Source organism: Peromyscus maniculatus, chromosome 3, assembly GCF_049852395.1.
Source record: "Peromyscus maniculatus bairdii isolate BWxNUB_F1_BW_parent chromosome 3, HU_Pman_BW_mat_3.1, whole genome shotgun sequence".
Lineage (NCBI taxonomy): Eukaryota > Metazoa > Chordata > Mammalia > Rodentia > Cricetidae > Peromyscus > Peromyscus maniculatus.
Genome location: NC_134854.1, coordinates 144,459,430 through 144,483,122, shown reverse-complemented (window position 1 = coordinate 144,483,122; position 23,693 = coordinate 144,459,430). Strand labels below are relative to the sequence as shown.

The following is a 23,693-nucleotide window of genomic DNA, read 5'->3' as shown; positions in this document are numbered from 1 at the left end:
AATTTTTAGGTGAATTTTCTGGGACTGATGAATATACATATATTTTATAATTGATGGTTTAATATACTATGGTTTTCTAAATGATTCATTTCCTTTGTTTATTCTTACAGGCCACAAGAATATATTATAGAGATTCAGTTGTGTATTAAAGGTATACCTAGCAATTTCAAGGCATTTTCTAGTGGGAAGCCATTTATGACCGAATATTTGGTGTTATTCAGCTTTATTATTCACCTGCTCCTCATTATGGACTTCTTGTGCTCATAATTCCCATAGAATGTGTATGTGTAAACATCCTGCTTGGGCCAGTACTTGGATAAGGTCACATAGGCAGGGTCTTCTGCCTCTGAGCTCCTTGCTCCCTTTTTAACATTTGAATTAGGTATCTGCCTTTTGCAAATATCCCCTTTTATCTACATCCAAAGATAGGGCCAGCTCCAAACAAAGCACTGAAGGACAAGGGAGGACCAGAATAGCTACCAGACCACCTGGTAGGTACCTGAAGCCCCTGAAATAAGATAAATGTTCTTTTAGAGGCAACCTGGCTCCTAGATGCATAGCTTTGTTTCTTATGCTGATGAAGCTCAGTGCATCCCTTGCCTTCCAGCCTAGTGACTTTCCAGAGCAATGGACTGAGAACAAAGGTGGTTTTTGCATATCCAGGTGGAGTAAAGAGTGAGGCAGATTTCTTGGCAGCAGAGAGTCATGTGGTGAGGAGAAAAAGAAAAAGGCAGTTTTTCTGTAGATGGTAGACAGAGCAGCATAGCCAGAGAAAAGAAAGAAAAGCAAAGATTCAGTAGATGTTGAGGCAGATCTCTTGTACAGTTTTCTCAGAGCCAGGAGTAAAGATGGAGGATGAAGGAAAAGAGGGCAAAGATAAGGTCAAAAGCATAGGAGCTTACTAAAACTATGAGGACAGGAAAAGTGGTCACAGAGAGGAACTGAATGTGAGGACAGAGCTAAAGCTATACAGATAGAATTATGTCATGGAGGAATAAAGTAAACAGACAAAAAGCATGGTGTACATAGGTTACTTTCAGATACTCCGTGCTATATATAGAGTCTTCCCCAGGATTCTGGGAGGAATTTTTTCCAGGGTTGGAACTTGGGAAAATTCTGTTAGTTTATGATAGAAATTAATTAGAGAAATACTAGAAAACAAAGAAATAAAATTTTCATACCCAGCCCAAATCTTACAAATGGAAATTACTTACTTTACTGTGAACAAATCCCAGATCCACGTTTCAGGAAAATATTTTCGAAAGGTCTCAGTAGGTGGATCTTCATGTGGTGAATCTTCACGTGGTGGATTTTTATGTGGTGGAACCTCCTGTAGTGGATTTCTATGTGCTAGTAATTTCATGATTCCTAAGTCTTCACTGCTAAATTCGACATCAGATACTATGAAGTTACAATGGAAGAAATGGACATAGTTCTGAGTACAAAGGGATACAATGTGCAGGGTAAATGTAGCTTAATTTTCAGTTTCTTCTTGACTCTTAGATGCTATTACAAAGACACTGGAAATGATACATTGAACCTCTCACTTTGGGGGAGGCTGGGTAACACCTTTGTCAAAAGCAGAAAGTATGAAATCCTGGAGAAAACATCCCCTTGTGTAGCTGGAGTTGGTAGGAAGCACAGTGCATATTTTCTTGGGTTGGATAGATAAAATGTCCCCACTAGGAGGATTGAAGATCCATAATGCTACCTCCCAGGCAACAGATCCTGTGGCTACAATGAGCATCACTCTAGACCAGCGTTGAGTGATGGCTACATTATCAGCAGAGACATTCTTGGAATCTTTTTCTTTCTCTAGATCTCTAGATCTATAGGATTAACCCAATATTTTCATGGTTTACATTTATATAAAACTGAAAGAGATATAGGTAGGAAACTCTTGGATCAGAAATATACACAATGGAAAAGTCAAGATTGTTTTGGTTCTTTTTTTTTGGGTGATGGAAAGAAAGTTTGTTATTCAAGAATCATAGCATTGGCTTGGGTTTATACGGGCAAGAAATGCAAGATTTAAAGGTGGCAACAGAGGGTCTGTGCTCTGCTTTTCCAAGAACAAGTATACATTCAGATTCAGTTAGGGTTTCTATTTCCCAACTGAATCTTAGCTTGAAAATCTCTCCCATTGTTCAAATACAGATACACACAGACAGCTTCATTTATCCATTGTCTAGAGTAGTCACAGTGCCTTAGTTCCTTCCTTGTGATGATATTTTGATTTCTTTTCAAGTCAGTATAAGGGAAATTAATACAGTCCAGTCAGAATTATGTTTTATTTTATGTTAACACACATGTAAAAATAAATTTTAGTTTTTAGAATATAAATAATAGTGAAGATAGGGATTCATGATTTCAAGTTATATTGCAGAGGTATAGTAATAAAACCAGCATGGTACTGGCAGAAAAATAGACATGTACACCAATGAAATAAAATTCAAGATCCAAACATAAGCTCATCTGATAGCTGACATAGATGCAAAAACACACACTAGACAAAAGGCAGCATTTCAACACATGGTGCTCTGAAAACTGGCTGCTCACATATAGAAGAATGAAAATAAACCTACATCAATGACCCCACACAAAATCTACTCCAAAAGGATCCAGGACCTCAACGTGAAATCTCAAACTGCTAGAAAGGAAACATAACATAACATAGCAGTAACTCTAGAAAATAGATGTGAAGGAGAGGACTTTTTAAATAAGACCCATTCACTTAGAAATTAAGGTCAATAATTGACAAATGGGACCTCACAAAACTAACATGTTTCTACACAGCTAAGGAAACAATCAATAGAGTGAAGTGGAAGCCCACAGAGTGGGAGAAAATCTTTCTATACATATGATAGATGGTAAATATCCATAGTATATAAAGTACTCAAAAACAAAGAGTCAAGAAAACAAACAGCTCAATTTAAAAAATGGGCTGTGCATCTAAACACACTTTTCCAAAGAAATAAAAGTGACTAAGAAATCTCTTTAAAAAGTGTTCATCATGCTGGTAATTCAGGAAATCTAAATTGAAACAACTTTGAGATTTCATCTCACCCCAGTCAGATTAGTCAAAAACAACAACAACAACAACAACAACAACAACAACAACAACAAAACTGACAACCACTTGGCGAAGAACGGGAAAGGGAAACTCTCTCTTGCTGATGGTGGGAATACAAACTGGTGCAGCCACTCTGGAAGTGGCTCCCATGAAGGAGGAGGGAAAGGTTACACGTGGTTGGTATTGGTTGAAGAGAGTGAGTGTGACCTTTGACCTGAGTGCTTTGCTTCTTCCATCCTCTCCTCTATCTGCAATGTCTGGCTTTTTCCTTCTCTTCTTCATCTCTAATACTTAGGAAAGTCTCTTCACCTCTCTGACATGTCTACAAGAGTTCTTCACACTGCACACGATGATTATCTATTGTACTATTGCACTTCATCTTATCTGTCTCTTTAACACTGAAGGAAGAGTCTCCAATCTCTAACTTCCTTGTAGTACCAGCATGCATTTGGACACATTTTGCTCAGGTAAGTTTGGGCTCTTTCTCTCTTATTTGGATACTATACATGCTCTAAAATTTTATCACCCTTGATAAATAATTCATTTATTTTATTCTGAAAATAAATGCTGATTTGTTATTTTACCTTCTATTGGATTAAAAATCTCAATATCCAAACATGCTTCAGTATGTTTGATCTTCAAGTTGGTGAATGCCTTTAAGCCCATGTCCTGCAAAGAAAATTATTAATCAAGCAAAATATCTCAAAATTCTGTAAAAAACTTAATGTGTTTATAATAACTAATTCAGATATAGGTTCACATGTTCAAGTAGAATTCTTATTCAAATTGTATTTTCATACTCCTTAGAGAGTATGGGCGGAACACAGAATTCATAGTGAGACATATGTTGTGTCCTTCTTTCTGATACAAAGCCCTTTTATTTTAAATAAAATGTCATTCACAGCTATGCACAGTGGTTCATGCCTTTAATTCCAGTACTTGGGAGGCAGACTCAGGTAGATCTCTGTTGAGAGAGATTTGATTACACTGTGTAAAGATATGTCACTGTAGTTGGTTTAATGAAAAGCTAAATGGTCAATAGGTAGGCATGGAGAATGAGCTGGACTTCTGGGCAAGGAGAGTAAGTAGGAAGAGGAATTTAGGTTGCAGGGAGGTGGGACAAAGAGAGAGGTATACCAGGGGCCAGCTTGCCAGGTAGTTAGCTAGAGGAAGCAGGAAAGTAGGACATATAGAATGAAAGAAAAGTGAAATGCCCCAAGGCAAATGTAGATGAATAAAAACAGGTTAAATTAAGTTATAAGTTCTAGTGGGACAAGCCTAAGCTAAGGCCGAACATTCATAATTAATAATAATTCTCTGTGTCTTTATTTGGGAGCTGACTGATGGGACAGAGAAAGATTTGTTACAGATCTTTGTGAGTTTGAGGCCAGCATGATCTACAGAGTGAGTGCTAAGACAGAGCTACATAGTGACACTCTGGTTAAAAAAAAAAAAAAACAGAACTAAAAAGAAAATATGACTCATCTACTCTGTCCCTGCACTGGGCACTTTCCAAGATGCAGTTTTTATAATGCTTGGGATGGAATACACGAACCACCATTTATAACGTGGTTGGTCTACTAGTGGTTCTTATCCCTGGCCTGACCCTAAAAATTCTCTGCCAATATAGCATTTCATAAAACCTAAATAATTCTGAGAGCAGCATGTTAGTGGGTAACACTGCTTACCTCCACGTAACTGTAGACATCCCTCTCATTTGGGTGTAAGGATATGAGGCCATCACTATCTCTATTCCACTCACATGGGTCTTCTTCTTCAAGTAGTTGGTATGGACTTGAGATGAAGTTGCTGGGCTGCATATCTGGCAGAGACAAGGGAGCCTCTTTCTTGGGCTTTCTTGAAAGATACTCACGAAAACAAAAGATGATCACTGCAAATCACTTCTTGAATGTTCAATGATCCCCAAGCAAGGTTTTCTAAATATTTTCTGTTGAAGAGTCCCTTATTCTGAAGGTGTTCACAATATTTAGAAAAAGACTAAAAATACTTCACATATTTTTAAAAAGGTATGAACGTAAATCCTGCATGGTATATTTGAGATTGATGTAATTTTAACATTACTTACTATACAACATTAAACATTTAGAAATATATTTACACTACATAAACAATTCAATAAATATAAAATATCAAGGTTGTATATTTTAGTCTACTGGTATACTATAAAAACAAACAAAACAAAAATTGAGTTAGTCAGTATGTAAACAGCCTGAAGAGATCTGAATGAAGAGTTCTGTACATATTTTTTCCCTAAAATTCAGGGAAAAAAATTCAAAACAAAACAAACAAACCCAAGACACCTCCATTTTTGACAGAAGGATGTATTCAACCCTCCAAACTGCAGTGTGTGTAATTAGAAAGAGGGAGAGGGACTGCAGGTCACGTGTCCAAATGCAAGGGCATCATGGTATCAGCACAGGAGAAGTGCTGTGGGATGGTCTGTATGTCAAATGTGTGCTCTGATTGGTTATTAATAAAACACTGACTGGCCAGTAGCCAGGCAGGAAGTATAGGCGGGACAAGCAGAGAAGAGAATTCTGGGAAGTGGAAGGCTGAGACAGAGAGACACTGCCAGCTGCTGCCATGACAAGCAACATGTGAAGATGCCGGTAACCCACGAGCCACGTGACAAGGTATAGATTTATAGAAATGGGTTAATTTAAGATGGAAGAAGTAGATAACAAGAAGCCTGCCACGGCCATACAGTTTGTAAACAATATAAGTCTCTGTGTGTTTACTTGGTTGGGTCTGAGTGGCTGTGGGACCAGTGGGTGAGAGAGATTTGTCCTGACTGTGAGCCAGGGCAGGACCAGGAAAACTCTAGCTACAAATGGCGCCCAAAGGCTCGAGGTTCCACCTTAAACCTGAGAATATTTAATAACCAATTCTAAATGGAGCCAAAACCAGGTTCCTGCTTCATGTCTCATATGGGCAGCTAGCTGCAACATGTGGGTTTGAGTGACTATGGTGGGTTCCTGGCGTGTACATTTAACTGGCAATATGGCGGGAATGAGGCATCCACAAGTGGCATACTACACTGCTGCGTGGTGGATTTAGCCTTTGCTAGTACAAAAAAAAAAAAAAAAAAAAAAAAAAAAGCGGAGGAGTGGGGGCGTTTCTACGCTGCTTTGATAGAACTGCTTCTGATAGTTGATGGTACACATGGCTTCAGACCCAGAGCTGGTGGTAAACTGTACCACCACCATGTTGGGAAGCTAAGGTGGGCAGAGCCAACAGCCACAGAGGCCCTTTTGGTCTTACAAATGCTGCAGTTCAAAGCAATAGATTTAGAATGCGACAGATTCAGATTAAATAGTTTACAATGTGTGTAAAATGTATGTATGCTTGGAAAAGAGAGAAAAAGTAATATATACAGTTATATAAAGAATTACATAGTTTTAAAATATAAAGTCTTTAAAGAGACAGTAAAATTAATGTAAAAAATAAACCATGTAAAGATGGATATCACACAGAGAATCTGGATTATGTTGTCTTTGGAATTTTTAACTGCAGAGAGACATTTGATTTTAAAGGCAGATGAGTTAAACCAATATGTATATTTTAAAGATACCTTGACTTCAAAATTTGGATGTAAAGATATGTTGCTTTGGAAAGGAGGTTCTGCTTTTGTTTCCACACAAAACCAGAGGCTATGGATTTGCTCCAGATTAAGATACATCAGGTTTGACCAGCCAAGACCCCCTGAAAGGTCTCTGATGACACCATGGCCCAGATGGTCCAACATCCAGAGTGGTTTCAAGGCAACTGGCTCAGACGATACACCCTCATGGACTACCACATAATCCTAAAATTTTCTTTGTGTCCCCATAAGATACAGTGCCCCCCTCCAGGAGGAAGTAGTAAGAGAAGCTATGCCTAAATACCTAAATATACCAAGCTGGCTTTGGAGATGGAATTGGCTCACTCTTTCTCTAAACCCAAACATATTGCTTAAAAAATAAAAAGGTTAAAAAATTCTTTTATGCCATATCAGAAGAGCCCTCTGGTGTGGGACAGAGAAAAACCAATATTTTTATTTAAAACAGGTTGATTATAAATACAAAAGGGGACAGTATAGATAATGACAAGATAGAGGGGTAGATTATTGAATCTACTTTTAAAGAGCAATTTGTTTAAAATGTTTTACATTGCTATGGATTTTAGTCTATTGATACAAGTTTAAACTTAATTTTGTTGTACTGTATATATATTTCTATTTTCATTTGATATATTATGTTTATGTAACTCATTTAGATTGTAATAGATAATTAAGAAATATAGATTAATAATTAGTCTTCTATGATAATCAAACTTATAGTAAGGCAGAGGGGAGAGACACCAGCTGCTGTCCAGGGAACATCATGTAGAGGCAACAGGTAAAGCCATGGAACACATGGCGACATATAGATTAACAAAATTGGGCTTAGTATAAGAGTAAGAGCTAGACAATGGTAGGCCTGAGCTAATGGCCGAGCAGTTTAAATAATATAAGAGTCAGTGTGTTTATTTTATAAGTGGGCTCCAGGACTGGCGGGGCTTGGCGGGAGCTGCAAAGAAACTCTCCAGCTACAGAGAAGCTGATGATGTTCAAGCAAGTTTGCCAGACTGCGCTTGACCCAGCCTGGGAGCGGAAGGTCAGGAGTTCACAGAAGGCAAGGCTAGGGGAATGTGTGAGGAAGACAGGAAACAAAGTCTCGTCAACCCAGGATGCTCTGAACCTGTGTCTCTGAGACATGAACTTGTTCTTGGGATGGGTGGTGACTCTGGGGAACAAAGCTCACAAACTGACTTTTGCCTTTGGTGAAAGAACATACAGCCAGTCATGTGACAGATAGCATCACCCAAGCTCAGACCACAGGGCCAGCTTCAGTTTCCAATGAATCGACTTGTAATTCTTCTACAGATTTCCAGTGTTAATGACAGAAACTAATGTGAGCAAAGAGAGGAGCGTTGAGGAAATAATAGTAATTAGAAACCAGATAATAAAACAAAAACCTCCAAAGTACAAAGAAAGGAAGAAATAAACAAAAACTATAAAATTCTCATGGAGGTAGGGCACATTGCATCCATGCAGCAAACTCAAGACTGTTTCACATCTAGAGCAGGAAAAAAATAGGCTTGGACATAAAGCTAATTTGCAACAAAATATTTCAAAATATGTCAGAAAATAGAAATCCCAGGGGCCATTGGGGTAAAAGAAACACAACCTTAGACAATTTCCTCAAGAGACTCACCATCTGCCTAACAAGAGCAATAGACTGAGACAGAAATAGATAAGAATTGAAAAAAATCTTAGAAAAGAAGCAAATTAATCTGTCCATTAAGGTTTTTAACTTGGGATGCCCATGATCTCAAGAGACTGAAAATTTAGAAGTCTGGATATTTGGGTAGGAAAATTTCTGTTCTTATTTTCTTAGGCATTTAACAGAAATTTAACATTGCCTGACTTATGAATCAATAAGCGGCCACATGCATACCTATCTATTAGCAAGATTATGACTTTTGACCTGATGCAATATCAGAGATGTTTTCACATTATATTTGTTTTATTCGGGTAGCCTGAAATGCTGTCTGCATCATTATTTGTCAGGATTTGAGTGGATATTTTAAAATGGCCCACTTGATCCACATGGCAGAACAGGGCAACCTTTGCACAATTGGTACTCAGTTACCTTCAGCTTTTGAACAGGGAACTCATATTTTCTCATTCCAGAGGCCTCGGCTGGAGGTGGGCTCCACTGTTTCCTATCTATACTTGGTTGACAACCAGTGTGTGGAAGGATGTGAGTTAAGATAACCCATAGTAAACATAAGAGTGTTTATGCGATCTCTGCTTCAGCCCTTTCTGGTTTTAGCTTGCTCTATGATGATCTGTGTTGATATTGTAGCTTATTTGTAGTGTTATTTTATACAGGGCATATGTTTTACAATTATTCCTTCTAGTATTCTTACATATTTTATCTCTTTTATTTAAAACAATAATGTCAGAAATGATCCACAGGCTCACCAGGACACAGTAAGAAACCACGGCTGCCCATGTCCTCACATGTTTATGAATATTCTAGTTATCAAATATAAATGATCTTACAAAATTCTAGAGAGAAAATCTGGACAAATGGAGAGATGCAGAATAAACGGCATCGAGCATCTGAGCATTAACTTCGGAAGGTATAAATCTGTACATTCAATTTCTCCAGTGTTCTGAAGGAACATGGTTTCTTAGCTGATGTTTCATCCCGTTTCAAAGTATTAAATATTGCCAAAGGATTTATACTTATAGCTGCAAAAGGATTTTGTCCCTGATTCCCTCTTTCTCAGAACAGTACAACCACATGCTTAATGCCCCAAGGGAGGCAGCAACCTGAAAATCATGAGAAGTCAGAAAACAGTGAACCAAACATGGGGAATTTTGAAGGGACTCCCCCAAACATGGGTGAACAGCTGGGTTGAAGAAGTCAGTCAGGATGAGAGCTGTTGGGGAATATTATTTTAAGGTGTGTTACTTCAGTTTATCTTTCATTGGTTTAACTCTGTGAAGCTGTGGTACTGTGGCAGTCTAAAACACCTGATGGTCTAATAAAGACCTGAATGGCTGATAGCAAGGCAGGAGAAGGAATAGGTGGGGGGTGGCAGGCAGAAAGGATTAAAAGAAGGAGAAATATGGGAGAAGAGAAATATAAAAGCAAGGAATGAGAGAGGAAGGAGGAGGACTTCAGGGGCAGCCACACAGCTACCCAGCCAGCCACAGAGTAAGAAGGAAAGAAAAGTATACAGGAATAGAGAAAGAGGAAAGCCCTGAGGCCAAAGATAGAAGGGATAATTTAAGAAAAGCTGGTAAGAAACAGTTGTATCTGGAAGTTTTTCTGTGTCCTGCCCAGTCTTGCAACCACTCAGACCCAAGTAAACACACAGAGGTTTATATTATTTACAAACTGTATGGTGTATGGCAGATCTCTTGATAGCTAGCTTTTATATTTTAAATTAACCCATTTCTATTTTTTTAATTAATTTATTTTATTTTATGTGCATTGGTGTTTTGCCAGCACGTATGTCTGTATGGGTGTATCAGATCCCCTGGAACTGGAGTTACAGACAGTTGTGAGCTGCCATGTGGGTGCTGGGAATTGAACTCAGGTCCTCTGGAAGAACAGCCAGTGCTCTTAACTGCTGAGCCATCTCTCCAGCCCAACCCATTTCTATTAATCTATGCATTGCCACGTGTGCTTCATGGTTTACTAGTACTTTTACATCTTGCTTTTCCTCGTGGTGGCTGGCGTCTCCTGGCCTCTGCCTTTTTCTTTCCTGTCTCTCTCCTTTCCTGCCTGCCTCTAAGCTGGTTTGCCATAGGCCAAAGCAGCTTATTTGTTAACCAATGGGAACAACATATATTAACAGCATACAGAAAGATATGCCCCAGCACTTCCCCTTTTCTGTCTAATCAAAAAGGAAGGTTTTAACTTTAACTTAGTAAAACCACATATAATAAAACAGTTATCAAGTGAGAATTACTTACAATATCTAGTCTATTTGTATTTGGCAAAATTAAAGAAAATATTCCATTTATCCTATATTTGTGAGTCTAAAGTTTAATATCTAATTTATCTGTTATAGTGACTAAGAAAAACTATACTTATAACTATCTTGTCTTCAACTACTTCAAAGACCCCAAAAGGATATAATATTACTTAAGTAAACAGGAAGAGCATTGTAAGCAGCTTCCAAAAATCTAGAATGACAGAGACAGCTGCCTGCCTGGATAGTCATCCAAAGTTTCTCTGTAATGTTGAGGCATCCATCTTCAGCCAATAGGCCTTTTCTAAAAAAAGTTTAGTTCAGTCAATAGTTTTTTAGTTGATTTTCCCTGTGTCCTGTAGAATGTCTGGCAGTCTCCTCTGCAAAGCAGGAACCTGAAGGGCTATCTCACCTTGTTTTGGCAGAATTCAGTGGTCATTTTCCTATGGGTCCTGCATGTCTAGTTTATACAACATTCTGCCAATCAGTCCAGAAAAGAACAGTTTCTTGCCCAAATGGCTAGTTCTGCCAAGAAGGAGATAATTTCCATGTGGAGTGTGTTCCATGTCCATCTTCTTCTTTGAAGTAAATCAGTGCTGCCAGGAGCAGACGTGTCTCACTGTCTAGGAAAGTCTAAGTTTTTAAAACATTTTACATGCCAAATTCTGTAGGTCTTTGAAGTGTCTGAAGATTTTTTACCTAGTTGAAATATATCTATGTATACCTAGAAAACTTAACTAACATGACTAGAAGTTTGATTATCACAGATGACTATTAATCTGTGTTTCTTAATTATATATTACAAATTCAAATGAGCTGTACAAACATAATACCTTAAACAAAAGTAATATATTTACAGTATAACAAAATTAACTTTGAATTTGTAATAAACTGAAGTCTATAGCAGTGTAAAACATTTCAAACAAGTTGTTGCTCTTTAAAAGTAGATTCAATAATCTACCCTTTTATTTTATCATATCTATATCATATCCTCCTTTTTTCTTTTAGAAAGAGATTGACTATGACCCATAACAATTTGTAACCAACTCCTAAACAAAGACAAACATCCATAAATCATTTTTTGGGAATGTGGGTATAGTTTCTCATACTACTTCCTGCTGGTTGTGGGTGCTGGCAATCTTATGGGGATCCTGAGAAAATTAAAAATTATGGTCAAGTCCTGACTGGAGTAGTCTATGATGCTGCATTGTCTGAGCCAGTTGCCTTGAAGCTAATTTTGGATGTTGGATCATCTGGAGACCTCTCAGGGGGTCTTGGCTATCAAATCATATTAGCTTGGAAGCAATCTATAGGTTCTCATCTTCTGTAGACACAAAAGCAGAACCTCCTTTCCAAAGCAATGTATCTTTAGATATAACGTTTGAAGTCAAGATACCTTTAAACTATACATATTGGTTTAACTTATCAGCCTTTACAATTAAATATGTAAAAATCCCAAAGACAATATACTCTAGACTCTGTGTGTGTGTGTGTGTGTGTGTGTGTGTGTGTGTGTGTGATTTCCATCTTTACATGGCTTATTTTTATATTACTTTTACTGTGTCTTTAAAGACTTTATTTTTTAAAGCTATTTCTTTATACATAGTAAATATAGTGTATATATACTTTATATATATACTGTATATATTCCTTTTTCTCTTTCAAGCCTATGTACATTTTTACACACACTGTAAACAGTTTAGAATTTTATTTCATCTGAATCTGTCTTATTGTGAACCTATAAAGCATGCCTAAGATTGATACGGCAGCTTTGGCCCACCTCAGCTTCCTAACATGGTGGAAGTATGCCTACCACCAACTCTGGGAAGCAGTGTGTCTATGTTTCCAAGAAGCAGCCCAGGAACCTCTTTTTTTTCTTCTTCTTATACTAGGAAAAGCTAAATCCACTATGCAGTGGACAGCTTGGAGAAACCTCTGTGTACATGGCAGGAATCTGCCATGCTGCACTCAAGCCCACGTGCCGTGAACCCACCATACTGGAGCTTAAGTCAGAACGCCAGGACATCTCTGTACCTTGGTGTCTCTATATCTCAGCCCTCATAAGACCTGAAGTAGAAAGCTGTTCTTAGCTCAATTTTAGAGTTTCTTTGTAAGTTCTTTCAAGTTTTAGCTGGAAAGTTGAACATTGGGCAGCCAAATGTAGCTGGAAGTTTTCCTGCAGCCGCTCAGACACAAATAAACATACAGAGGCTTACATTAATCATAAATGGCATAGCTTATGGCGGGCCTATTGGTAACTAGCTCTTACATCTTAGATTAACTCATTTCTATTAATCTACGCATTGCCACGTGTGCTTCATGGTTTACTGGTACTTTTATATCTTGCTTCTTCTGGCAGTACCTGACATCTCCTTAGTCTCTGCCTTTCTCTTTCCCATCTCTCTCCTTTCCTGCCTGCCTCTAAGCTGCCTTGCCATAGGCCAAAACAGCTTATTTATTAACCAATGGGAACAACATATATTCACAGCATACAGAAAGACATCCCCCAGCAAACAAGTCAAGCTAAGGCCAGGAATTTATAATTAAAAATAGGCCTCCATGTGTTATTTATTTGGGAGCTGGGTGGCAGGCTCCCTAAAAGAGCAAAAAGAAAAAAACACAACATTTTGGCACCTAATGTGGGTCCTGAATGTCCGTAGGGCCTGAGAAAACTGAAAAGAAAAAAAAAAAAAGAGAGATACAGCTTCTTTAAGGGTTTCAGCTGGACAGTTTCTGCCAGTCAAGTAGGAACAAAAAACTAAGTAAAAATGCCTGCCATAAAGTAAGCATCGGCATTCTAGAACACAGGAAGGTTGATTGCAGTTCCCAGTCAGACAAACCTCCAACCTGGCTGTGAGCTTTAGGCTTGATTTTCACAACCCAAGAAGTGGGTAGAGTCAGCCGCCAAAGCTGTGGGCATAGGTCCACCCTGCTTAGCAGTTTAAAGTTTGTTTATGTGGTCAAAAAGGCTGAAAGATACGCAATGAAAGAAGTCCAAATGAAGAACCTCTAAAGAGGTTACAGTGTGTTTAACAACGTGCAGAGGCTTAAGAAAAGAAAAAGGTTATAGTCATAGAAGAAATGAATAGTTTAAAAATAAAGTCTTTAAAGAAATAAAGTAATATATATAAGAATAAGCCATGTAGAGATGAGAAATACACAGGGAGTTTGGATCCTGTATATTATCATGTTAATTTTGAATGTTTTGATTGTTGAGCATCAAAAGACAGCTTCTAGGAGACATGGGTCTGTGAACTAAACTGCTAAATCAAGCTAACCTAAATACTTTATGAATAACTTTACTTCAAAAAAGAAGTCAACAGATATACTTGTTAAATGGAAATCAAAAATGCTTTTGAGTTTTGTTCCACAGAAGACAAGAGGTTGTGGATTCCTTCAGGAATAATGTGGATCAGTTTTGATCAAGGGGAGACCTCCTAAAACTTGACAGGTGGTAGCTATCAACAAAGATTATAGCTGGCCTTCCCAGGACTTGGTCATTATCTCAAATTTTCTCTCTGGGACCCTAAAGCTACTTTGCTCACAGAAAACAGGAAGCAATTTAGAGAAATCAAAGTCTGCATTCCCAAGAGTTGGGGTGTGGGATGCTTTTGGTTATTTGGTGGGTCATGGATGTTTGTTATATTTAGGGGAATATAGGAATGATAATAGGTGAATTATTGAATCTACTTTAAACTAAAAAGCAACTATTAATCTCAAATATTTTGTATGATATGGACTTTTGTATATTGACACAAATTTAAAGTAATTTTTGTTGCAACACATTGTATGTATGTTCCAGTCCTTGTTTCAGGGATTTTTGTGTATTGATAAAAATTTAAAGTTATTTTTGTTACAACATATCGTATGCATGTTTCTATTTTTGTTTGAGGTATTGTGCCTATGCAGTTCATTTGGAAATGTAGGGTGAAGTTCTAGTTTTTGAAAGCTATTATTATAAACTATATAGGGTAATGAGGAAACATAGGTTAGTTTTTAGTCACTTACAACAATCAAAATTGTGGATATATTAGGTATGCTTTCCAGATAATATATATATTGGTTTTTTCAAGACAGGGTTTCTCTGTGTAGCTTTGCACCTTTCCTGGAACTCACTTGGTAGCCCAGGCTGGCCTCGAACTCACAGAGATCCGCCTGCCTCTGCCTCCCGAGTGCTGGGATTAAAGGCGTGCACCACCACTGCCCGGCTCAAGATATATTTTTGATAGATAGATGGTCTTCAAAACTTTCAAAGACCTACAGAACATGGCATTTAAAATGTTTTGTTAACTTATGGCTTTTCATGACAATGAGACATATCTGGTCCTGGCAGCACCAATTTACTTCAGAGATGATGGGCATTGAAGAAATTCCTTATGGAGTTTGCTTTTGTTGTAGCAAAGTTAGTCACTGGGCAAAGAAACTGCTCTTGCCTTTGCTGACAATGTGCTATGCAGACTGGACATGCAGGACACACAGGAAAAAGACTATTGAACTTTGCCAATACAAGGCAGGACAGTCCTTCAAAGTTCCTGCTTCATAGAAGAGTCTGTCAAATATTCTGCAGGACACAGAGAAAAGCAACTGATGAACTTTGCCAATACAAGGCATGATAGTCCTTCAAATTTCCTGCTTCACTGAGAAATCTTCCTGATACTCTAGGCCTGTATGCTGAAGATGGATGCCCCAATGTTGCACAAGGAACTTGGGGTGACTGTCCAGGCAGTTAGTTGTCTCTGTCATTGCTAGAGTTTTGGAAGATGTTTGCTCTGCACTTTTTGTTTACTTAAATAATGTTATATCCTTCTGGGGCCTTTAATGGAGTTGAAGACTAGATAGTTAGAGTTGCAGTTTTCCTTAGCTATGATAGAAAGTAAATTAGGTATAAAATTTTGGATTTACTAAGATACGATAGATTATGGAGTATTTTCTTTAAATATACCAGAAACAAATGAATTGGAATTCAGTACATTGTGAATGTAATCTTTACTTGATAATTGTTCTTATTGTATGCAGCTTTAATGTGTTAAACTTAAAACCTTTCACTGTTGTTTAGAAAAAAAGGGGGGAAATGTTGGAGAATATCATTTTAAGGTGTAGCTGGAGTTATCACCAGTCCTACCCGGGTCGCAGCCACTGATACCCAAATAAACACACATATTACTTATAAATTGTATGGCTGTGAGAGGCTTCTTGTTATCTAGTTCTAATATCTTGAATTAACCCATTTGTATAAATCTGTATCTTGCCACATGGCTCGTGGCTTACCGGTATCTTTTACATCTTTCTTCTCATTGTGGAGGCTGGCAGCATATCCTGACTCAGCCTTCCACTTGCCAGAATTCTTCTGTCTCCTTGTCCTACCTCTATTTCCTGCCTGACTACTGGCCAATCAGCATTTTATTTATCAACCAATCAGAGCAACACATTCACAGCATATAGAACATATCCACAACATTAAGGTATGCTACTATTGTTTATGTTGCATTTATTTAACTCTTTGAAGCTGTGATACTGTACCTGTCTAAAACACCTGATGGTCTGATAAAGATGTGAAGGGTCAATAGCGAGAGAGGAGAAAGGATAGGCAGGACTGGCAGGCAGAAAGAATTAATAGAAGGAGAAATCTGGGAGAGGAGAGATCTAAGAGAAAAGAATGAGGAAGGAAGGAGGAGGACTTCAGGGGTAGCCACACAGTTACATAACCAGCCACAGAGTAAAAAGGAAAGCAAAGGTATACAGGAATAGAGAAAGATAAAGGCCCCAAGGCTAAAGAAAATCAGGGTAATTTAAGGAAAGCTGGCAAGAAACAAGCCAAGCTAAGGCCAGGCATTTACAATTAAGAATAATCCTCCATGTGTGCTTTATTTGGAAGCTGGGTGGTGAGCCCCCCAAAAGAGCAAAAACAAACAATGACAGAGGGCTCCACTGGGGACAACAGCAGAACTGAGCACTGCCACAGATGCTAGAGTATTGAAGTCAAGTGAGGAGGATGATGGCCTGGAAGTAAATATAAGCAAGAACAATTAAATGTCAGGACAAAGGAACACAAATGAGAGGAAATATGACCACAGCTCACTATCTGACTTAATAATGAACCACATGTGTTGGTTATAGAAATAAATACTGTTTAAGGATTTTACACAGTAATCATATAGATTTGTAGGCAAGGTGAAGACCAGAAGGGTCTGAATAATCAGCTTTAATATGCTGCTTTATAATAAAAAGAATGAACAGATGATGTTAAAAATGAAGAAAGGCCAATACTTTCAAAGACTAATAGAGAATGTGGAGTAAAACAGTAAAGAAATAGCTGTGATCATTGAATGTACAAGCAGCCAAAGCATGGATAGGGCAGGGTGGTGGGAGAAAGGAAACTCTGTTCATGTTTTTTGTTATAATCATTGGGCAGTACATGCGTTTGTTTGTTTGTTAACTAATTGTCTGTATTTGTCAGCTAAAACAATTGCTCAAGAAATCTCTTATTTAATGGATTGGGGAAATCAAAATCTAAAAGAAAAACATTTTAATCATATACTTTCCTAATCATTTTCTGCATGTGCATCATAAACTTTCATCATTAAAGCCAAATTAAATGCTGGTTTAACTTATGCATTAGTTAAAGACTGGTAAGTTCCTAGTGTTGTTAGAGTTTTCCTGGTCCTGCCTGGCTCACGGTCAGGACAAATCTCTCCCATACACCAGTCCCACAGCCACTCAGACCCAACCAAGTAAACACACAGAGACTTATATTGCTTACAAACTGTATGGCCGTGGCAGGCTTCTTGTTATCTAGTTCTTATATCTTAAATTAACCCATTTCTATTAATCTGTAAGTTGCCACATGGCTCGTGGCTTACTGGTACCTTATATCTTGCTTTCCGTGGTGGTGGCTGGCAGCATCTCTCTGACTCAGCCTTCCACTTCCCAGAATTCTCCTCTCTCCTTGTCCCACCTATACTTCTTGCCTGGCTACTGGCCAATCAGTGTTTTATTTATTAACCAATCAGAGCAACACATTTAAGGTACAGAACATCCCACAGCATCCCAGCATTATGCAGACTAAAGATTATTGTTTTTAAATTTGCATAAACACCTTACATACATTTAAAAATATGCTAATAGCCAGTGGTAATAATTTTTAAAAACTATTACAGTGATCATGTAATTTTTCTTAATAAACCCCATTCTTAATTCAGTATGAAGAAGAGTTTTGCTCTCGTTAATTTGAGACTCCAGTAAATACTTTATGGTTTCAGTTGTGCTTTCCAAGAATTTTCAAAACAAGTTGAGAACCTCCTTGTACTCTGCCTTTAAATTTTAATGCATTCTGTCTTCTTATTTGGGGAACTCTTGAGATGTACAAGATTCCATTTGTATAAACTGTTTCATTTGGCTCCCCCAGACAGCATCTCTCTGAAAAGCTCCATCATGAACGTGTTAGGGGACAAGCCACTCCTGGGGTAGGAGAGGCGCCATAAGAACCCAGAATGCCTGGGTCACACACAAGCTTTACAACTCACTGAGTGCTTGACTCAGGCTTTGTCTTGAGTTTATTGGCTGTAACAGGAATTGCTTAAAGTCTTATTAATAGAAAACCTAGAGCCAGATATTAGAGTGAAAGCTGAAAGATCAGAGAAGCAGAGCAAGCCAGACACAAGTTCTACCTCTATGAAATCCTTAGCCTATAAAAAAGAGAGTTCCTCTTTCATCATGCCTTATATACCTTTCTGTATCCAGCCTCATTACTTCCTGGGATTAAAGGTGTGTGTTACCACTGCCTGGTTCTGTTTCTCTCATGTAGCCCAGTGTGGACTTGAACTCACAGAGATCCAGATTGATCTCTGCCTCCTGAGTGATAGGTGTGTTCCACCACTGCCTGACCTCTATGTCTAATTTCGTGCCTGGCTCTGTCCTCTGATCCCCAGGCAACCTTTATTGGGGTACACAGTATATCACCACAATTGGCTGAAGTTTTCAGAGCTATTCTTTGAGATTTTATAATGAAGAGCTCCCTTCAGCGATGCCCTTAGCATTAAATGCAGCATTTTTATGTTACAGCGTCCTAGCGTCTGAATGACCACTACTTTATTAGAACCATCATCTCAGAGCCTCACCACTGGCCTTTCTTGGATAGAGGATGATGGGGACTCACCCAGGAAGGGGAGAGCTCAGCTTCAGGCCTCAGGAGCAGCACGCTTTGGTCCACAGCCCTTAAGCCACAGAGGGACTGAGGAGAAGCTGTAACACGCAGATGGGCCTGTGAGGCGGGAAGACTTTGGGCTGGGGTGAAGGTCAGGTCCACCTGTGGGAAGGGGAATCAAGCTTAGCCAGCTTCCTGCTCTTGCAGCCAAGAAACCTGCCATGTGAATCACCCTGTAACTTTGCATGCACATCTGTTTGCCAGATTATGACTGTCAGAACTCAGCCAAGGCTCTTTGCTTTCTTTTCACCACTGGGATTGATGTTAGGAAGACAGGAGATGTGTCAGTCAAACTCTGAAGCAACAAACAACTATTTCAGCTCCCTGAAATTCTTGTTAATAGCTCATTTTTGGTATGTGAGTGTGGTGTAATGCACACGTGTGTGCTGGTGCATATAGCCATGTATCCAACAGAGGCCAGAGGAGGATGTGTGTGTCCTGCTCTCACTCTCTATCTTATAGACTTGAGACTGTCTCTCGTGGAGTTGGAGCTAAACTGGCCGGTGGAAAGTTCCAGCAATTCTCCTGCCTCTGGCCTCCACAGCAGTGGGGTTGTAGAAGCCACCAGTCATGCCTGGCTTTTTACATGAGTGCTGGGATCTATGATTCAGCACACATTTAACAGTGTTGTTGTAAGCCCCTGGGCCACAGGAGTGGCCAGGCCCCTCCCCCCAGCACTTCTAACTGCCAGGTTCCACTCACAGAATCCTCTAACTGCCCTAACTGCTGGATCCTGCCCCCACCCTGCAGAGCAAAGAGCCCAATCTCTGGACATGAAATCCCACCAATGTTCACCCTGGAAAGTTCAACCCTGAAAAGTTCCACCCCCTTCCCAAGAAGCTCTACATAAGCTCCCAATCCTGTTTGGTTGGCTGCTGAGACCCCAGATAGGAAGTAACTCCTTATGACCTACTTCTCCCAGAATTTCACTGATATTAGTGTCAAACTCAAATGTCTAGAGTGCGGATCCCTGACTCCACAGGCAGAAGTCTTCACCGTGGCCTTCAAGTTGCACCACGAGAGAGATGAAAAAGCCCAAAACAAAAATACCTGATGATGGCTAAGGCCTCTCAGCTGGCTGAAGCAAAAGCCCAGGCTCCCTGGTCTCCTAAAGCTAGAGAACCTCTGTGTCCTTGTTTCAAAAGTAGTCAGGAGGGTCACTGGGCCTGGGCCTGTCTGAACCCTCGTAAACCACCCAGCCCATGTCCAAGGTGCCATCAAGGAGGGCATTGGGGTGTTGATTGCCTCCATGTCCCTTGCGGCATGGGGACATCAAGCCCAGATTGCCCTTTATCTGACCTCCTTGGTCTGGCCATGAATGACTGAGTGGGCCCAGGCTCCCTTGGCCTGACTACCGCCATCTCTGACAGGGAGCCTCAGGTAGTTATCATAGTATCCAGGAGATTCATCTCCTTCCTTTTGGACACTGGGCCCATTTCTTTGGTCCTGTTGAAATTCTGGGGACCCACCTCTCCTTGTTCTTCTGTTGTTGGAGTAAGGAGACAGCCTTACCAGGCTCCCCAAACCCCATCACCTGAAGGGTATTTCCCTTACCCATTCCTTCCTAATGGTGCCAACCTTTCCCATCCTCTTGCTGGGAAAGGACCTCCTAGCCAAAGTGGGAGCCTCTATTTCTTTTGCTCCCCCATCCACTTGACCCCAAGCTGGCCAGCCATTCCCTTCCTCCTTCTCCTCCAAATCACATGATCTGACACACCTCTTCTCTTCCAACCTCTCAGGTAGATCCCTAGGTATGGGACACCTAAAACCCCCCATAGCCAAAAATCACAGCCCTTATCATTCAACTACAAGACCCCACTAAATATATAACCCAGGCTCAATACCCACTTTCTTTCCAAAGCCCCAGGGCTTTGGAAAAAAGCCTTTTTTAAGACCTAAGAAAGAATCTTCTGCTCCCCACTTCTTCCTTTAATATTCCCATACTTGCAGTTATAAAAACCAATGGAACCTATCACTCAGTTCAGGATCTCTGACTTATCAGCTCAGCAGTAGTTCCCCTTCACCCTATAGTTTCCATGTCTTAACATTTCAAAATGACTCAAGTTGCTGATTTGACTCTTAAGATGTGTATAGACCATTTGTTTCTGCTGGCTTCTGCTACCCAACATATTCGGTTCCAAATTCTTCAGCTGCTTCCTCCTCCACCTGCTCTAACCATCCATCTCTCCTCACCTACGTGGTAAATGTCCTCTCACTGGCTCCTGGAGCCTGGTACACCCTCCAGGGCCTCACCATGTGGGCAGCTGCTGGAACTCTCTCTGTTTTCTGGCCGCCTCCCCCTAGGAGCTGCCTGGGAAGCCCCCACAAGCCCCTTTAAGCCCATCTGGGCCTCTGCGACATAGTCCCTCCTGTCTCTCAGCTCCCACTTGGAGCTGATGGAAACTCCCTCAAGTGCAGTTCACTTTGCGACCATTCCCCTCTTCCTCCCCAGACTCTAATTTTATTAAAGCTTCTCTCTAGCCTTAGTACAGTTCAAACGGCCAAAACCAGCATTCTCAATTTTCAATGATAGCAACTTCTGCCACTGCACAAAGAAATGATCCAAAATTCTCTTATATCGAAACTTGCATTCTTCTCTATTTCTTCTTACCTACACCTACCGGGAATAGCTCTTACATATGATGGATGCTTATCATCCTAGAGACCCTCATTTCTAATCAACAGCCCGTCCTGATAGGGTCAATAAATTACTCTATGTCAGGCTGTCAAAGGCTGAGTCCGTCCCCTATGCTCCCCTATCCATCTCTCCTTCCCTGGGGCTTATCACCTGTGCATGTTTTCTCTATTCTTGTGTGATAATTCCTGCCCTGAAAACAAAAATCATAAAAGCAGGGTTTATAATAGAATTTAAAAAACCATGCTTGTTTAATAAGGTATTAAAGCTGCACCTTCATGTACTCATACAGGAGCATACAAGTGTTACAAAGGTCTGAGAATGTGAAATCTTAAGCACTGAGGATAACTTAAGTTCGGAGGGTCTAAGAAAGTGTTGTCTGAGGATGCGAAAGCTTAAGTAAGTTTTAAAAGTCTAAGAAAGTGTTATGTAAATGAAAGTTCTGAGAGTGTAAGAAAATGTTTTAAGGTGTCATGTAAATGAAAGTTCTGGAGGTATAAGAATGATTTAAGGCATGTACATCAAAATTCTGAAGGTATAAGAAAGTGATTTAAGGCATGTACATGAAAGTTCTGAAGGTATAAGAAAGTGATTTAAGGCATGTACATCAAAGTTCTGAAGGTATAAGAAAGTGATTTAAGGCATGTACATCAAAGTTCTGAAGGTATAAGAAAGTGACTTAGGATGATGGAAAGTGTTTCAGATTTCTTTCCCCTCTATGCTGTTGTTAAATCTATCCTTAATGGTTCAACCAGACCACTTGCATGGTGGGGTCTGGAGACTGCTCACTAGCAAGTTGCCAAAAGGAGATACTTATCCCTATGACACATAAATCAACTTCTAATACACCTGTCTCCTATTCCTTCTTTCTCTATGGTCAAACTAGAGACCACTGTCGATGTTGGCCAGATGTAGGCTGCCCTTAGCAGTCCTATAAAAGATGAGATCCAACAACTTCAGACAGAACTTCAAAAAGTAAGAAACAGCTTGATGCCTCTGGCCAGTGGATCACTGATAGTCCAATATGAAGCTGGATGCTACCCTTCTCACCCCTTTTCCTTCTTTTCTTAATCCTGATAGTTGCACCCTGCCTTATAAACTTCTTGTCTAGATTTCTTCAGCACTAACCAGACTTTTAACCAGTTACCGTTACAGGGGTGCTTTGGAGCCAGAGACCTGCAGCACGCGGTTACATCCTGATGATGAAGATCAAGACTGCCCAAAGAACCTCAATACCGTGATTCAACAGGAAGTACTCTAATAATAACATTGTCCCCTTAACTGTGACCTGATTGTTTATCAATAATAAACAAAAAAGGGGGGAATGTAAGCCCCTTGAGCCACACAAGTGGCCAGGCCCCTCCACCGAGGACCTCTAACTGCCAAGTTCAACCCACAGAATATTTTAACTGCCCAAACTGCTGGACCCTGCCCCCACCCTGCAGAGCAAAAAGCCCAATCTCTGGACATGAAATCCCACCAATCTCCACTCTGAAAAGTTCCACCCTCTTCCCAAGAAGCTCTATGTAAGCACTCTATCCTGTTCAGTGTGTTGCCGTTTCTTGCTCAAGCAGAGGCAGCCACTTTCCTGGTTTTTTTCCTTCTCAATAAATCATTTGTGTGAAATTTGTTGTGTGGTGTGACTTTGTGGTATTCCTTGGCTTCCAGCTGCCAGGATACCTTTCAGTCTGAGATGCAATGCTTACCATTGTATCATAACATTTAATAACAACAAGGCTCTATGTCCTTATCACACACATAGAAAAATCATAATGAAAATTTGGAGGGAAACTAAATACACTAACCATTGATAGGCCTGGATTCTATTACTGGTCTTGCATAAAGTGATGTGACATTAGGGACTATGAGATTGCTCAGTGGGTAAAGGCACCTGCTGTTGACCTCATGACCTGACCTTGATCTCCTGGACTCATGTTGGAGGAGACAGACATGTGAACATGGTTCTCTTTCCCCCACATGTGTGCACTCATGTGCACGTGCACATGGCATAACTATAATGATTTTGAAGTTACAGGACTTGGGACTCGTTAGCCAGTTATTAATCACTCAGTTCCCTCTCCTGCTCCACTTCCTTGCTTTCTTTCTTGTCACCCTCCAGCCATTCTGGGGGTTTGTGAACAGAAATCTGGCACTCTGGTACTGTTTATATTTCTGCCACTGAGGCACACACCAATTGCCAGGGTTAGTGTACCTGAAAGCTGTATCCTTAAGCCATTTTTTCTCTTTTC

General features: G+C 39.8%; 1 protein-coding gene and 1 long non-coding RNA gene across 2 annotated transcripts in view; one reads left to right on the top strand and one right to left on the bottom strand.

The window, feature by feature from the left end:
- LOC143272501 (murinoglobulin-1-like) overlaps positions 1–23,693 on the bottom strand; it is a 70,793-nt gene that overhangs the window by 15,737 nt on the left and 31,363 nt on the right. Inside the window, exons 15-18 of the mRNA XM_076567877.1 lie at positions 18,762–18,911; positions 4,762–4,941; positions 3,658–3,742; positions 1,215–1,401 (exon numbers count right to left, since the gene is read on the bottom strand). Of these exons, the coding sequence (XP_076423992.1) occupies positions 1,215–1,401; positions 3,658–3,742; positions 4,762–4,941; positions 18,762–18,911 (602 nt within the window). The remainder of the gene's footprint in view (positions 1–1,214; positions 1,402–3,657; positions 3,743–4,761; positions 4,942–18,761; positions 18,912–23,693) is intronic.
- On the top strand, positions 19,558–23,070 carry LOC143272506 (uncharacterized). The gene is made up of 2 exons (XR_013050140.1): positions 19,558–22,419; positions 22,600–23,070. It is a non-coding gene; the product is annotated as an uncharacterized LOC143272506 (long non-coding RNA).